The sequence below is a fragment of the Podarcis tiliguerta genome, assembly GCF_965153285.1.
Source record: "Podarcis tiliguerta genome assembly, chromosome: 12".
Lineage (NCBI taxonomy): Eukaryota > Metazoa > Chordata > Lepidosauria > Squamata > Lacertidae > Podarcis > Podarcis tiliguerta.
In genome coordinates this window covers 54,828,029-54,843,827 of record NC_139545.1, presented here as the reverse complement: position 1 = coordinate 54,843,827, position 15,799 = coordinate 54,828,029, and the positions used below count along the sequence as shown (strand labels likewise).

General features: G+C 46.7%; 1 protein-coding gene across 4 annotated transcripts in view; it reads left to right on the top strand.

The window, feature by feature from the left end:
- ALS2CL (ALS2 C-terminal like) overlaps positions 1–15,799 on the top strand; it is a 105,194-nt gene that overhangs the window by 62,302 nt on the left and 27,093 nt on the right. For all 4 annotated transcript variants that reach the window (XM_083406169.1, XM_083406172.1, XM_083406170.1 and 1 more), the window contains exons 8-13: positions 4,671–4,738; positions 5,993–6,059; positions 7,873–8,069; positions 8,294–8,359; positions 11,955–12,053; positions 13,185–13,346. In XM_083406169.1, the coding sequence (XP_083262295.1) occupies positions 4,671–4,738; positions 5,993–6,059; positions 7,873–8,069; positions 8,294–8,359; positions 11,955–12,053; positions 13,185–13,346 (659 nt within the window). The remainder of the gene's footprint in view (positions 1–4,670; positions 4,739–5,992; positions 6,060–7,872; positions 8,070–8,293; positions 8,360–11,954; positions 12,054–13,184; positions 13,347–15,799) is intronic.

The window sequence follows — 15,799 nt, the reverse complement described above, 5'->3', positions numbered from 1 at the left end:
TATTTGCAAGTCCCCCCCCCCCAATTAATTTAACTTAACATAATTAACAAAATAGTCGTTGAATTTCGTCCATTCTTCCTGATACTCCTCCTCCTTCTGGTCACGGACTCTTCCAGTCGGGTTGGCTAGCTCCGAGAATTCCATCATTCTTCCACTGTTGGTACTTCCTGCTTTTTATAGTTCCACAACTTCTTCTTCTTTTTTTAAAAATAATATTTATTGATTTTTCCAATAACACAACTGCATACAAAAAAGAGAAAAGAATAAAAAAAAATAAAGGGAAAAGAAAAAAGAAATACAAAAACCCAAAAAAATACATATAAAAAGAGCCCTCTTCCCCACCCCACCAACACAAAAGCTTTCAAAAAAAAACAAAACAAAAACACTCAGACAAAACAAAGAAAAATTTCATTTTTCAAATTCCTTCTTCCTTAACTTGGTTTCTCGGCCTCCTCCCACCTCCCTCTTTGTATTCCAGTTATTAATCCAGTCGGCAAATTCCTTCCAACTTTCACTACTTTTCCACTTATTTACTTTTAACCCCTTTAAGCTTATTTCTTCCCCAACATCTCCAAACAAATAGACATCAAAAAATAGTTCCGCAACTTCTAGAGGGCCAAAGATTCTTCGCCTGGTCAATGGGATTCTTCTTTTGCATTCAGTGTGTTCTGGTGTACTGTTTTTAGGGCAGCTAGGTGGAATTCCAATTTCTCATAGAATTGGAGGATCATCCAACTCCCTGCAATGCAAGAATCTCAACTTAAAACATCCCTGATAGACAGTCATCCATCTTCTGCTTAAAAACCTCCAAGGAACCTCTTGAGGGAGACCGTTCCACCAATTGTGAGGTTATCTTTTTTTTAAAAAAAGTTTTTTATTTATACAACAAGAAAGACAAACAAACAAAAATACCAAATTATACACAAATTACAAGAATAACCATAGACACATAATATTCTTAGCAAACAATAAAACATCTATTGGTCTTAACACTAAAGACCCAACCTCCCGTCTATTCCATACTTCAAATTCATATTACTTATTGCCAATACACATTTTTTTTATATAATTAAACTTATTCTCATTAAATCTAATTTCTTATATCTACCTTACAACTATTACTGAAGTTCCTCGAATGCTGCAACAGAATTTAAGCTACTATATTTATTTTTCAGATATTCTTTGAAAACCTCCCATTTAAAAACAAATTCCTGTTTTGATTTATTCTTTATTTTTTTCTGATAAACCATCTAATTCAGCATATTCTGTCAGCTTTTGGATCCAATCTTGAATAGAGGGGATTTTATTACTCTTCCATTTTGCTGCGATCAAAACTCTTGCTGCCGCCGTGGCATATAAAAAGATACCCTTCCTCTTTTGTGGAATATCCAAATCTGTTATTCCCAGGAGGTAGGCCTCTGGTTTTTTACTGAAAGACATCTTTAGCATTTTTTGCAGTTCTGCATGTATACTCAATTGTGAGGTTATCTTGAGTATCCAGCAGAGCTCCTGGAACAAATCGCCCGTGGTTCAACACACACCAGCTTTTCCTCGCGTTATTATTATTTATTAAATTTATAAAGCGCCCTTGACGTTGCTGAGGGCGTGTTGAAGACCTGATACTTTAAATCTCTTTGGCCCTTCGCCTTTCTAATACCAACGCTGTGCAACATTTTGCTCTTGTGGTCCCCCCCCCCCCTTATTATTTATTTCTTTATTTATATTTTTGACAAAGGAACAATCATACATAAATAAGAATGAAAATGTGCGCCCCACCACTGAGACCGTTGCATTGTAACTATCCAACCTCCCAAAATTTCAACGCCTCTTGCGATGGTTGGACCCTTTTCCGTTTTAACAGTACCAATTCTACAAACACCCTCCACATTGCCTCAAAATCATTTCTTAACAGCACATGTTGATTTATCATTAGTAGCTATATCCCACACCCCTTTATGCCATTCTTCCATCTTATATTCTGCTTGCCCCTTCCGCTTCCTAGCTATCATAATTTGTGCAGCTGTAAATAAATTTGTGAGCAAGTCCTCAGTTCCCCCCCACCCCCGCAATGAAAATTATTTCAACATTTTCTTTCTTTTTTATATACATTTTTATTGATTTTTAACATGTCATTTCCTTTTTTTTATATAAATAATTTTTATTAATTTACAACAAAACAAAACAAACAAAACATACATTATTTTCACATTTCACATTTCGATTTCTTAGTCTTTGATTTTTGGACTTCCTTCAGCTTTTCCGTAAATCTTTCGTAGCCATTATTAATTTCCGCATTTCTTTTTTTAACCATTGTCATTAGCTATATTTTTCCCTCACCTTCCTTTTGACAATGTCTCTCATATATTCACAGTGCTCTTTAGAAACCTTCTAGCGTTATTTGGCCATCACTTATGCTCTCCAGATACTTAACAAATTTCCCCCAGTTTTCTGTAAACTTTTGGTCTCTTAAGTATCTAGTCTTTCCAGTCATCTTATCCAGTTCAGCATAGTCTAACAACTTGGACCTCCAGTCCTCCATTGTCGGTATTTCTTGTTGTTTCCATCTTTGTGCCAGTAACACTCTTGCTGCAGTCACTGCGTATTGGAAAAATTTACTGTCCTTTCTCTTAATTTCCTTTCCCAAGATGCCTAACAAAAAGATCTCTGGTTTCTTTGTAAAAGTATATTTCAAAATCTTCTTCAACTCATTGTATATCATTTCCCAGAAATCTTTCACTCTCTTACATTCCCACCACATATGGTAGAAGGAACCCTCTTTTTCTTTACATTTCCAACACTTATTACAGGTCTTATACATTTTTGCCAATTTTACCGGTGTAATATACCACCTATAAAACATTTTCATCACATTCTCTTTCAATGCCATACAAGCAGTAAATTTTAAGTTCTCCTTCCATAGTTTTTCCCACTCTTCCAACTGTATATTGTAACCAAAATCTCTGGCCAAGTGAATCATAACCGACTTTACTTCTTCATCTTTTAAATTCCATTCTAACAGCAAGTTATACATTTTTGACAAAGTTTTAACCTCCTTGTTTACTATTTCTGACTGGAATGTTGAATCTTTATCTACATAGCCCCATTCTCTTACATCTTTCCTGAACATTTCATTTACCTGATAATAGTGCAACCAATCATATACATATTTTTTGACTTGTTCATATGGTTTCACTTTCCATTTTCCTCCTTCTTTCACTAACAATTGGCTATATGTTGCCCAATCACCTCTCATATTGATTCTCTTAACACTCATAACCTCTAATTATGATAGCCAGTGTGGTACTTTAGGTTCCAATAGGTTTTTATACCTATCCCAAACTTCAATTAATGGCCCCCGGAAAATGTGGTCCCCGAAACCTTTATGTACTTTTTTCTTATCTTTCCACAGATACGCGTGCCAACCAAATCTATTATCATATCCTTCTAAATCTAACAGTTCCTTGTTCTCTAGTTTTATCCATTCTTTCAACCAGCAAAGACATGACGCCTCATAGTATAACTTCAAATCAGGCAGGGCAAAGCCTCCTCTTTGTCTTGTATCTGTTAAAAGTTTAAATTGTATTCTCGGCTTTTTGCCCTGCCATATATATCTTGAAATCATTCTTTGCCATTCTTTAAATAGGCTAATCCCCTTAATTATGGGGATAGTCTGGAACAGAAACAACATTCTTGGCAACACGTTCATTTTGATTATAGAAATTCTTCCCCAAAATGAGAATTTCATTCTTCCCCACACTTCCAGGTCCTTCTTAATTGCATTCCACACTGGTACATAATTATTTTGAAATAAATCAATATTTTTCGGAGTTAGCCATATTCCCAAATATTTCACCTTTTTAACCGCCTCTATCTCAATTTGTTGTTGCATTGTTTCGATTGCACTTTGGTCCATATTCTTTACAATCATTTTGGGTTTTTTTCTTGTTTAACTTGAAACCTGCCACTTCTCCAAACTTGTCCATTTCCTCTATAACTTCTTTAGCTGTCGTTGTTGGCTCTTCTATTGTTACCACCAGGTCATCTGCAAATGCTTTAATTTTATATTCGTTTTGTCCTATCGTTACCCCTTTTATGTTTTCATTTTGTCTTATTGAATTCAGAAGGACCTCTAACACCGTTATAAATAGTAATGGCGAAAGTGGACATCCCTGTCTTGTTCCTTTAGAGATTTTCAATTCTTCTGTAATAACATTGTTTATTATAAGTTATGTTATAAAGTATGTTAAATGACTGTTGGAAATGACATGTTAAGTTTTTAATAAACTTATAAACTTAACATGTCATTTCCAACAGTCATTTAACATACTTTATTATCTTATACAGTATTTTAGACTTCCATCAGCAACCTCTGGAGATTTTCCATTCTTAATCACTTATTCTGCCTTTCTTAATTTCTCTATTACTTTTAATTATCATTAACTAATAATTCTCTTCATAATCTTCCTTGCAATATTTCGCATAGTCCTCCTTACAGAACTTCTTGCAGTCCTACTAGCGTGATCTGCTTTTTACAATTACTTTTCAAATAGTTCAGATATTTACTCCAGTCCTCTAAAAATCTCTGGTCCCTTCCTGCTAATTTATCTAATTATCTAAATCTCGAATCCTTCCTGCTAATTTATCTAATTCTGCACTTGAACGTTTTCTAGGGGAACACCTTCCAGAGTTTTGACCTGAAGCTCACCTGGGTGGACGCTACTTTCAAGGAAACAGGAAAGTAAGTGGACTTCCTCCGTGTTAAGTTGTGGGTGAACATATCAGACGACACAGCGATTCTTCAAACAGCTCTTGTTTATTCACAGGCCAGGCCAGAACTGAACTGAAGGGTTCAGTCAGCCTGCTTATATAGAGCTCCAGTACAACGTTACTGTAACAACTTCCTAAAACTATCCAATCACTGAACGTCACTTTCGATCCCTTATTTGCATAACTATCTACAGTATCCCCCTGCTGGCCCAGGGTGAGAACTTCAGTACATAACACCCCGAACCACAATGGCTCTGCCTTCGTTCTCAGAGACAGAAATGCTTCCGAATTCCTTTTGCCGGAAATCGCAGGTGAACAGAGTGCTCTCGCACTCATGTCCAGCTTGCAGGCTTCCCAAAAGCATCTGATTGGCTGCTGTAAGATCAGGATTCTGTACTAGGTGGGCCACTGGCCTGATCCAGAAGGCTCTCCTTGTGTTCTGCTGGTGGCAGATTGTTTACAGCGAACGTGATCCGTGCGGGAGGCACATTCGTCTGTGCATGCGCAGGTCACAATTCGGTGCTTCTGCGCATGTGCAAAGCGCGATTTAGTTCTTCGCATGTGCGAGTGCCGAAACCCGAAAGCAACACGTTATGGTACTTCTGGGTTCAGCGTTGTGCGCAACCTGAAGCATCTGTAACCCGAGGTAGGACTGTATTTCCAAACAGGGAAGATTTAATTCCAATTGATTTAAATCATGACTTAAATCACGATTTCAATCACTAGTCAGTAAGACTTGATTTAAATCATTTTTTCCACAGAAAGACTCATTTTTTACTGGTATAATCATAATCTTTGCAACCAGGTGATGGTTTCATTTTTGGAATAATAGATTTTCAGAGTAGTTTTTACAGTTGTATCAAAAATTACTGTTTTGATTATACCACTAGAAATACAAGACAGGTAATTGTGAAATTATTGTTTATATTTGGACAACTTTTCTGCTGTACTTTATTGGAAGGAGAAAAAGAATCATTTTCTTAATAACAATTTAAACAATTTATTTAACTAAAACAATAACATTATAGCATATGCATCCATATTTTTTAACTGATGTGGTTAAACGATGAAAAAAACCCCCTTAGACTGAGTTTTAGCACACATGAAAAACGTTAAACAAATCCTTATTTCCTGATGAATAGCCTTTGCACTATAATCTAACTTAAATACAAATCTTTAGAAATATTTTTCCTTCCGCTCTCTGTTTTGCTTTCTGTTTCTCAAGGCACACCCTCCGCATCAACACCCCAGAAGGCATGTTCTTCCTCTTGGCCAAAGAACCAGAGTCACGGGTATGTAGCTGTGTGGCACTCACTGCCTAGGGCTAGATGCTGGTGGTTAGAAGTTGGATCTGTCTGGGGTGCGAGGGAGAAATTTGGCTCTAAAGGACAGCCGACCTAATTTGCATCTAATTACATGAACTGAAGGGACGCAGGTGGCGCTATGGTCTAAAGCACAGAGCCTAGGACTTGCCAATCAGAAGGTCGGCGGTTCGAATCCCCGCTACGGGGTGAGGTGCTGTTGCTCGGTCCCTGCTCCTGCCAACCTAGCAGTTCAAAAGCACGTCAAAGTGCAAGTAGATAAATAGGTACCACTCTGGCGGGAAGGTAAACGGCGTTTCCGTACGCTGCTCTGGTTCGCCAGAAGCGGCTTAGTCATGCTGGCCACATGACCCGGAAGCTGTACACCGGCTCTCTCGTCCAATAAAGCGAGATGAGCGCTGCAACCCCAGAGTCAGTCATGACTGGACCTAATGGTCAGGGGTCCCTTTACCTTTTTACATGAACTGAAGCACAGTCGTCCTTTGAGATTCACACTTCTCCCAATTTGGCAATGCAGTTCTCCTGCCAAGGAATGTATACACAAATGCATGGGATGCGGGTGGCACTGTGGTCTAAGCCACTGAACCTCTTGGGCTTGCTGATGAGAAGGTTGGTGGTTCGAATCCCCGTGACGGGGTGAGCTCCTGTTGCTCGGTCCCTGCTCCTGCCAACCTCGCAGTTTGAAAGCATGCCAAGTGCAAGTAGATAAATAGTTACCACTGCGGCAGAAAGGTAAACAGCGTTTCCATACGCTCTGGTTTCCATCACGGTGTCCCGTTGCACCAGAAGCGGTTTAGTCCTGCTGGCCACATGACCCAGAAAGCTGTCTGCGGACAAACATTGGCTCCCTGGGTCTGAAAGCGAGATGAGGGCCGCAGCACCATAGTTGCCTTTGACTGGACTTCAACGTCCAGGGGTCCTTTACCTTTACAGTGGTACCTCTGGATGCGAACGGGATCCGTTCCAGAGCCCCGTTCACATCCTGAGCAGAACGCAACCCACGTCTGCGCATGCGCGGGTCGCGATTCGCCGCTTCTGCGCGTGACGCTATTTTGAGCGTCTGCGCATGCGCGACTGGCTGAACCCGGAAGTAACCCGTTCTGTTACTTCCGGGTCGCCGGGGGATGCAACCTGAAAAGATTTAACCCGAAGCTACTTTAACCCAAGGTATGACTGTATATGAGGGGAGACAGGTGGTGCTGTGGGTTAAACCACAGAGCCTAGGACTTGCCGATCAGAAGGTCTGCAGTTCGAATCCCCACGACGGGGTGAGCTCCCGTTGATCGGTCCCTGCTCCTGCCCACCTAGCAGTTCGAAAGCACGTCAAGTGCAAGTAGATAAACAGGTACCGCTCTGACGGGAAGGTAAACGCCGTTTCCGTGCGCTGCTCTGGTTCGCCAGAAGCTGCTTAGTCATGCTGGCCACATGACCCAGAAGCTGTATGCCGGCTCCCTCGGCCAATAAACGAGATGAGCGCCGCAACCCCAGAGTCGGCCACGACTGGACCTAATGGTCAGGGGTCCCTTTACCTTTACCTTTACCTTTACCTTTACACAGGGTATGACTGTATATAACGAGAACGAGGGGTTTGCATTGGCAATTGGGCAAACTGTGGGGTTCGTTTTGACAGGCAAACAGGTATGGAGCTGCGAAGAGCTGAACGGGCACTTTTGTTCACCTCCCAGCGATGAGTTGACTTTGCAGCTGGAGCCCCCTCCTCTATCTCTGCTTCCTTGCTTAACCCCCTCATCCTCCCTGCTCTCCTCCTCTTTCCCTCCTGCAGGCTGTGTGGCAGTGGAAGCTGAACCAGGCCGTGCGCCAGGCGTTGAGCGGGAAGCGAGACTTCCCTCTGTGGGGCGAGGCCGGCCGAGGGAGAGACCCGCCAGTCTGCCGCTTCTCCAGCTTCACTTTCCGGGAGGAAGGAAGGTTGAAGGGTGCGACCTACGAGGGAGAGTGGCGCCTGAGTAAACCGCACGGCAAGTAAGTCCATAGCCCCTGTGTGTGTTCTCTCTCTCTCCCTTCCATCCCCACTTCCACTTTTAACTTGTAAAAAAAGGGAGGAGAGGGACAAGCCAGCTAAATGGGCGGAATTGGGCCTGCAGGCCGATAGTTGCTGACCCTGCTCCAATACACAGACATTGCTTCACTGGACTGAGTCAAACCTTGGCTTTGCTCTGGCCATAATGGGTTTATCTTCTTTACAGGGGGACTCTGACATGGCCAGATGGTCAGAATTATGTTGGGGACTTCCAGGAAGGCATGGAACATGGGTAAGGATGCTACCAGGCTCACCTGTCAGGTGTGCAGGGGAAAGAGCTTTGGTCCCTCCTGAATTGCACACCTCGGTGGTGTGTAAATGGTACTGCTCTATTCTGCCTTGGTCGGACCCCACCTGGAGCCCTGTGTCCAGTTCTGGGCGCCACAATTTAAGAAGGAGGTTGACAAGCTGGAAGGTGTGCAGAGGAGGGAGATTAAGATTATTGAGGGTCTGGAAACTAAGCAGAACAGTTGAGGGTGCCTGGTTTGCTTGCCCTGGAAAGGAGAGACTGCGAGGAGATAGGATTGACATCTTCAAATATCGAAAGGGCTGTCACATAGAGGATGGAGCAAGCTTGTTTTCTCTGGAGGGTAGGACTCAAGTTACGTGAAAGAAGAAGAAGAAGAAGAGTTTGGATTTGATACCCCGCCTTTCACTCCCTTTAAGGAGTCTCAAAGCGGCTAACATTCTCCTTTCCCTTCCTCCCCCACAACAAACACTCTGTGAGGTGAGTGGGGCTGAGAGACTTCAGAGAAGTGTGACTGGCCCAAGGTCACCCAGCAGCTGCATGTGGAGGAGCGGAGACGCGAACCTGGTTACCCAGATTACGTGACTACCGCTCTTAACAACTACACCACACTGGCTCTCAGGAGATTCCAACCAGGGTGGATTTGATTTAAATCAAATTGATTTAAATCACAAGTCAGTAAGACTTGATTTAAATTACTAGACTTGATTTAAATCGGGTTTTTTACAGAATGGTTCAACCTTAATATTTGCAACCAGATCAAGGTTTCGTTTTCGAAATAATAAATTTTCAGAGTAGTTTTTACAGTTGTATCAAAAATTACTGATTTGGTTATACTATCAGAAATGCATAGATAATTATGAAATTAGTGTTTATATTTGGACAACTTTTCTGCTGCGCTTTATTGGAAGGAGGAAAATAATCATTTCCTTAATAACAATTTAAACAATTTATTTAACTAAAACAATACCGTTATAGCATATCTATCCATGTTTGTTAACCGATGTGGTTAAACAATTTAAAAACAAAACTTAGACTGAGTTGTAGCACACATGAAAAACTTAAAACAAATCCTTATTTCCGGATGAATAGCCTTTGGACTATAATGTACCGTATTTTTCGTCCTATAGGGCGCACCGGCCCATAGGACGCACCTCGTTTTTTGGGGGGGGGAAATGAATAAAAAAAATTTATTTCCCCCCCTCAGCTGCGGCTGCCGCCCCAAGCCTTGCGGACACCCGCCAGAAGCAAGGGGAGCCCTCCGGAGGGCTCCCCGTGCTTCGGGCGGGAGGCTGCCGCCCCAAGCCTCGCGCGCTCGGCAGGACCTCCCGTCGGGCGCGCAAGGCTTGCGGACACGCGCCCGAAGCACGGGGAGTCCTCCGGAGGGCTCCCCGTGCTTCGGGCGGGAGGCTGCCGCCCCAAGCCTCGCGCGCCCGGCGGGACCTCCCGCCAGGCGCGCGAGGCTTACCAACACTAGCCCAAAGCACGGGGAGTCCTCCGGAGGGCTCCCCGTGCTTCGGGCGGGAGGCTGCCGCCCCAAGCCTCGCGCGCTCGGCGGGACCTCCCGTCGGGCGCGCAAGGCTTGCGGACACGCCCCCGAAGCACGGGGAGTCCTCCGGAGGGCTCCCCGTGCTTCGGGCGGGAGGCTGCCGCCCCAAGCCTCGCGCGCCCGGCGGGACCTCCCGCCAGGCGCGCAAGGCTTACCAACACTAGCCCGAAGCACGGGGAGTCCTCCGGAGGGCTCCCCGTGCTTTGGGCGGCAAGCTGCTGCCCCAAGCCTTGCGCGCCCGGCGGGACCTCCCGTCGGGCGCGCAAGGCTTGCGGACACGCGCCCGAAGCACGGGGAGTCCTCCGGAGGGCTCCCCGTGCTTCGGGCGGGAGGCTGCCGCCCCAAGCCTCGCGCGCTCGGCGGGACCTCCCGTCGGGCGCGCAAGGCTTGCGGACACGCGCCCGAAGCACGGGGAGTCCTCCGGAGGGCTCCCCGTGCTTCGGGCGGGAGGCTGCCGCCCCAAGCCTCGCGCGCCCGGCGGGACCTCCCGCCAGGCGCGCAAGGTTTACCAACACTAGCCCGAAGCACGGGGAGTCCTCCGGAGGGCTCCCCGTGCTTCGGGCGGGAGGCTGCCGCCCCAAGCCTCGCGCGCTCGGCGGGACCTCCCGTCGGGCGCGCAAGGCTTGCGGACACGCCCCCGAAGCACGGGGAGTCCTGCGGAGGGCTCCCCGTGCTTCGGGCGGGAGGCTGCCGCCCCAAGCCTCGCGCGCCCGGCGGGACCTCCCGCCAGGCGCGCAAGGCTTACCAACACTAGCCCGAAGCACGGGGAGTCCTCCGGAGGGCTCCCCGTGCTTTGGGCGGCAAGCTGCTGCCCCAAGCCTCGCGCGCTCGGCGGGACCTCCCGTCGGGCGCGCAAGGCTTGCGGACACGCGCCCGAAGCACGGGGAGTCCTCCGGAGGGCTCCCCGTGCTTCGGGCGGGAGGCTGCTGCCCCAAGCCTCGCGCGCTCGGCGGGACCTCCCGTCGGGCGCGCAAGTCTTGCGGACACGCGCCCGAAGCACGGGGAGTCCTCCGGAGGGCTCCCCGTGCTTCGGGCGGGAGGCTGCCGCCCCAAGCCTCGCGCGCCCGGCGGGACCTCCCGCCAGGCGCGCAAGGCTTACCAACACTAGCCCGAAGCACGGGGAGTCCTCCGGAGGGCTCCCCGTGCTTTGGGCGGCAAGCTGCTGCCCCAAGCCTCGCGCGCTCGGCGGGACCTCCCGTCGGGCGCGCAAGGCTTGCGGACACGCGCCCGAAGCACGGGGAGTCCTCCGGAGGGCTCCCCGTGCTTCGGGCGGGAGGCTGCCGCCCCAAGCCTCGCGCGCTCGGCGGGACCTCCCGTCGGGCGCGCCAGGCTTGGGGACACTCGCCCGAAGCACGGGGAGTCCTCCGGAGGGTTCCCCGTGCTTCGGGCGGCAGGCTGCTGCCCGCAAGCCTTGTGAGCCTGTGGGAACTCCCACAGGGCTTGCAAGGCTTGCGGAGACCTTCCTGAAGCCTGGAGAGCGAGAGGGGTCGGTGCGCACCGATGCCTCTCGCTCTCCCGGCTTCAGCGAAAGCCTGCATTCGCCCCATAGGACGCACACACATTTCCCCTTCATTTTTGGAGGGGAAAAAGTGCGTCCTATGGGGCGAAAAATACGGTAACTTAAATAGAAAACTATCTTTAGAAAGATTTTCCCTCCGAAAGCTTTTTATTTTAAAAATCTGATTTAAATTTTAAAAAAACCAATTTAAATTTTAAAAATCGAATTTAAATTTTAAAAATCCATTTTTTGTTTTGTTTTTTAAATCATTGATTTTTATCCACCCGGACTCCAACTAAACATCAGGAAGAACTTTTCTGATGGTGGGAGCTGTTCATTGGTGGAACAGTCTCATTTGAAGGCAGTGGGCTCTCATTCCTTGAAGGTTTTAAAATAGAGGTTGGATGGAAATATCTCAGGGGTTCTTGAGCTGTCATTCCTGCATTGTCAGGGGGCTAGACTAGATGAGCCTTGGTGAGCCCTTCCGGCTACACAGTTCTGTGGTTCTATGATCATCTTGTTCCTGGCTACAGGTTTGGCATCTGCCTCATCCCTCGCGCCTCGGAGGACCGCTATGACTGCTACAAGTGTCACTGGCAAGAAGGCAAGATGAGCGGTTATGGGATTTGCGAGTGAGTAAATCACAGCGGGTGGCGCTGTGGCTTAAACCACAGAGCCTAGAACTTGCTGATCAGAAGGTTGGCAGTTTGAATCCCCGCCACAGGGTCAGCTCCTGTTGCTCAGTTCCTGCTCCTGCCAACCTAGCAGTTCAAAAGCACGTCAAAGTGCAAGTAGATAAATAGGTACCGCTCCGGCGGGAAGGTAAACGGCATTTCCGTGCGCTGCTCTGGTTCGCCAGCAGCAGCTTAGTCATGCTGGCCACACAACCCGGAAGCTGTACACCGGCTCCCTCGGCCAATAAAGCGAGATGAGTGCCGCAACCCTAGAGTCAGTCACGACTGGACCTAATGGTCAGGGGTCCCTTTACCTCTACCTTCACCTTGCAAAGGGACACGGGTGGCGCTGTGGGTTAAACCACAGAGCCTAGGACTTGCTGATCAGAAGGTCGGCGGTTCGAATCCCCGCCACGGGGTGAGCTCCTGTTGCTCTGTCCCTGCTCCTGCCAACCTAGCAGTTCGAAAGCACGTCAAAGTGCAAGTAGATAAATAGGAACCGCTCCGGCGGGAAGGTAAACGGCGTTTCCATGCGCTCTGGTTCTCCAAAAGCGGCTTAGTCATGCTGGCCACACAACCCGGAAGCTGTACGCCGGCTCCCTCGGCTAATAAAGCGAGATGAGTGCCGCAACCCCAGAGTCGGCCACGACTGGACCTAATGGTCAGGGGTCCCTTTACCTTTACCTTTTTTAAGCCTTGAAAAAAGAGGTTGTTTCCACCTCCTCCATGCTCACACCTGCAAGTGGATTGGCTGTTTCCAACTTTACAATTCCAAAGATTTTATACTGCATAATCATCACAATCCTTAAGCATCTGATATAAAGTATACGTGGAAATTCCCAGTGGAATCCAACGTTAAGAACGAGTTGACCCCCTCCCAATTTTTCAAAACAAAACCAGCAGTTTCAAAAATACACACTATGAATTGAAATTTACGTATTAAAATGCATGTCCCATTTAAATGTCTGGGTAGGCTTGCTTAAGCTTTTAGCAGGCACCAGAAGCAGTTATAACTCTAGAATCAATTGGCGGGGAGTTCCACAGTTGCAAAATAGCATCCAAAATAGATGTTGCATGCATTTTTCCTAGGTATGGCGACGAGATGGTCTACAAAGGGTATTTCAAGGACAACGTACGCCAGGGTTTTGGCATCTTGGAGAACGCTTCGGATGCTGAGCAGCCGTTCAAGTACTCCGGGCACTGGGAAAACGACAAGAAACACGGCTATGGCGTCTGGGACGACAAAGAGAGGTAAATCTCCCATAAGTTTGGAGCGTTTTTCTTTAAGCCACCTGATGTACAGTGGTACCTTGGTTTTGGAACAGCTTAGTTTGTGAACAACTTGGAAATAGAACACTGCAAACCCGGAAATAGGTGTTCCGGTTTGTGAACTTTGCCTTGGAGACTGAACATGTTTTGCTTTTTGTTGAGTGTGCTCCATTTGTAAATTGAGTCCCCCGCTCCTAATCATAGGCTTCCTGTTGAGGTAACATTTGGCGCTTTTGTTTTTGCATATATATATATATATGAAATACCCTGCAAAGTCTGCCCAGCCACGTACATTGGACAAACAAACAGACGAATAAATGCACGGATCGCAGAACACAAGAATGCCGTCAAAAAAGAAGAAAAAACTTCCTCTCTTTTCCAACACATGAAAGAAACAGGACACGAAATTAATTTTGCAGAGTCCAAATTGCTCTTTAACATGGAACATCACCACAAGAGAATAATCATGGAAGCCATCGAGATAGAGAAACACCCTCACAACATGAACAAGCGTGACGACACATCCCGCTTGCCAGACATCTGGAAATTAGCCCTCCCCACAAAATCTGACACCAGATCCAGAGGCACACAGAACGCCATCACCAATCAACCACACCAGACCCAAACCCAGACCCTCTCCACAGATAAATTACAGACACCATCCAGTAGCCAAACCAGGGTGGCACCTCCGGATGCTGCACCCCCCTGCAATCCCTACACAGATCTGGCTGGCACAGGCCACAAAACCACAGCTCGCCCCTATACACGAAGCCAAGCCAGAGCACAACCAAGTGCAGTACAGCCATCTTCTCAGAAAAACTCTTCACAAAGTTCAAGAGTTCAAGACACGAAGGCTTTAGCAACTAATCCACACCTAATGACCCACCTAAGTGGGATTCAGGAAATCACTCAAGAAATCACTCAAGATATCCCTCAAGTAATTAAGGAACAAAAGAAGAAAAGGCACACTAGCCTGGGAACCTCCTCTCTGCCCAGAACATTGGAGGCTATACACCACACCTCCTCAACAGTATTTATAGGAACTCAAACACTGAGATCCTGCTCTGTTCCAGTAACAAGAAGCCGAAAGCACCAGCCTGAAGATGACGAGTGAGACCTCGTCGAAACGTCGCCTAGACACCCCAACTTTTACACGGGAAGACACCCGAGGACACCAAAACCTGCATTCCTGTACCCGTGAAAATCTACGAAAGCAAATATATATATATATATATATATGCGTTTTTTGTTTGTGCAGCTTTTTCATTTCTTTGACTGTGACTTGTTCTTCGATTTATGGGACTGACGTGTCACTGTGTCTGTGTTTTTGTGATTGTGGCTTGTGAGTTTGTTTTTGTGCCTTGTTTTTGTGACTGTGTGGAACCCAGTTCAGCTACTGATTGTGACTGCAGAAATGAATATAAAAGCCCCCCATCCAAACAATGACTATCATCAGTGCACGTAAGAATATTTTTTTTTAAAAAAAATATCATCTGCAATACTGTCTTATTTATTTTATAGTACAGTACATTGATTATTAGGGACGCGGGTGGTGCTGTGGTCTAAACCACAGAGCCTAGGGTTTGCTGTTCGGAAGGTCGGCGGTTCGAATCCCTGCGACGGGGTGAGCTCCCGTTGCTCGGTCCCAGCTCCTGCCAACCTAGCAGTTTGAAAGCATGTCAAAGTGCAAGTAGATCAATAGGTACCGCTCCGGCGGGAAGGTAAACGGCGTTTCCGTGCACTGCTCTGGTTAGCAAGAAGCGGCTTAGTCATGCTGGCCACATGACCTGGAAGCTGTACGCCGGCTCCCTCGGCCAGTAAAGCGAGATGAGCACCGCAACCCAACCCAAGAGTTGGTCACAACTGGACCTACCTTTTACATTGATTATTGCTTTCATTTTGTGGATCAGTGGTCTCATTAGATAGTAAAATTCACATTAAGTTGCTGTTTTAGGGGTTGTTTTCAAAAGTCTGGAACGGAGCCAGTGTGGTGTAGTGGTTAAGAGCGGTAGTCTCGTAATCTGGGGAACCAGGTTCGATTCCCCGCTCCTCCACATGCAGCTGCTGGGTGACCTTGGGCCAGTCACACTTCTTTGAAGTCTCTCAGCCCCACTCACCTCACAGAGTGTTTGTTGTGGGGGAGGAAGGGAAAGGAGAATGTTAGCCGCTTTGAGACTCCTTAAAGGGAGTGAAAGGCGGGATATCAAATCCAAACTCTTCTTCTTCTTCTTAATCCGTTTTGCATTACTTTCTATGGGAAAGCACGCCTTGGTTTTAGAACGCTTTTGGTTTTGGAACGGATTAAGTTTGAGAACCAAGGTACCACTGTAATGAGGTTTGCAGAAAGAGAATATGCTCGGAATGATTTATTCAGCTTTCATCCTGATATGCTGGCAGGGTCATATCCCGACACTACAATTCTGTGATTCTTCTCA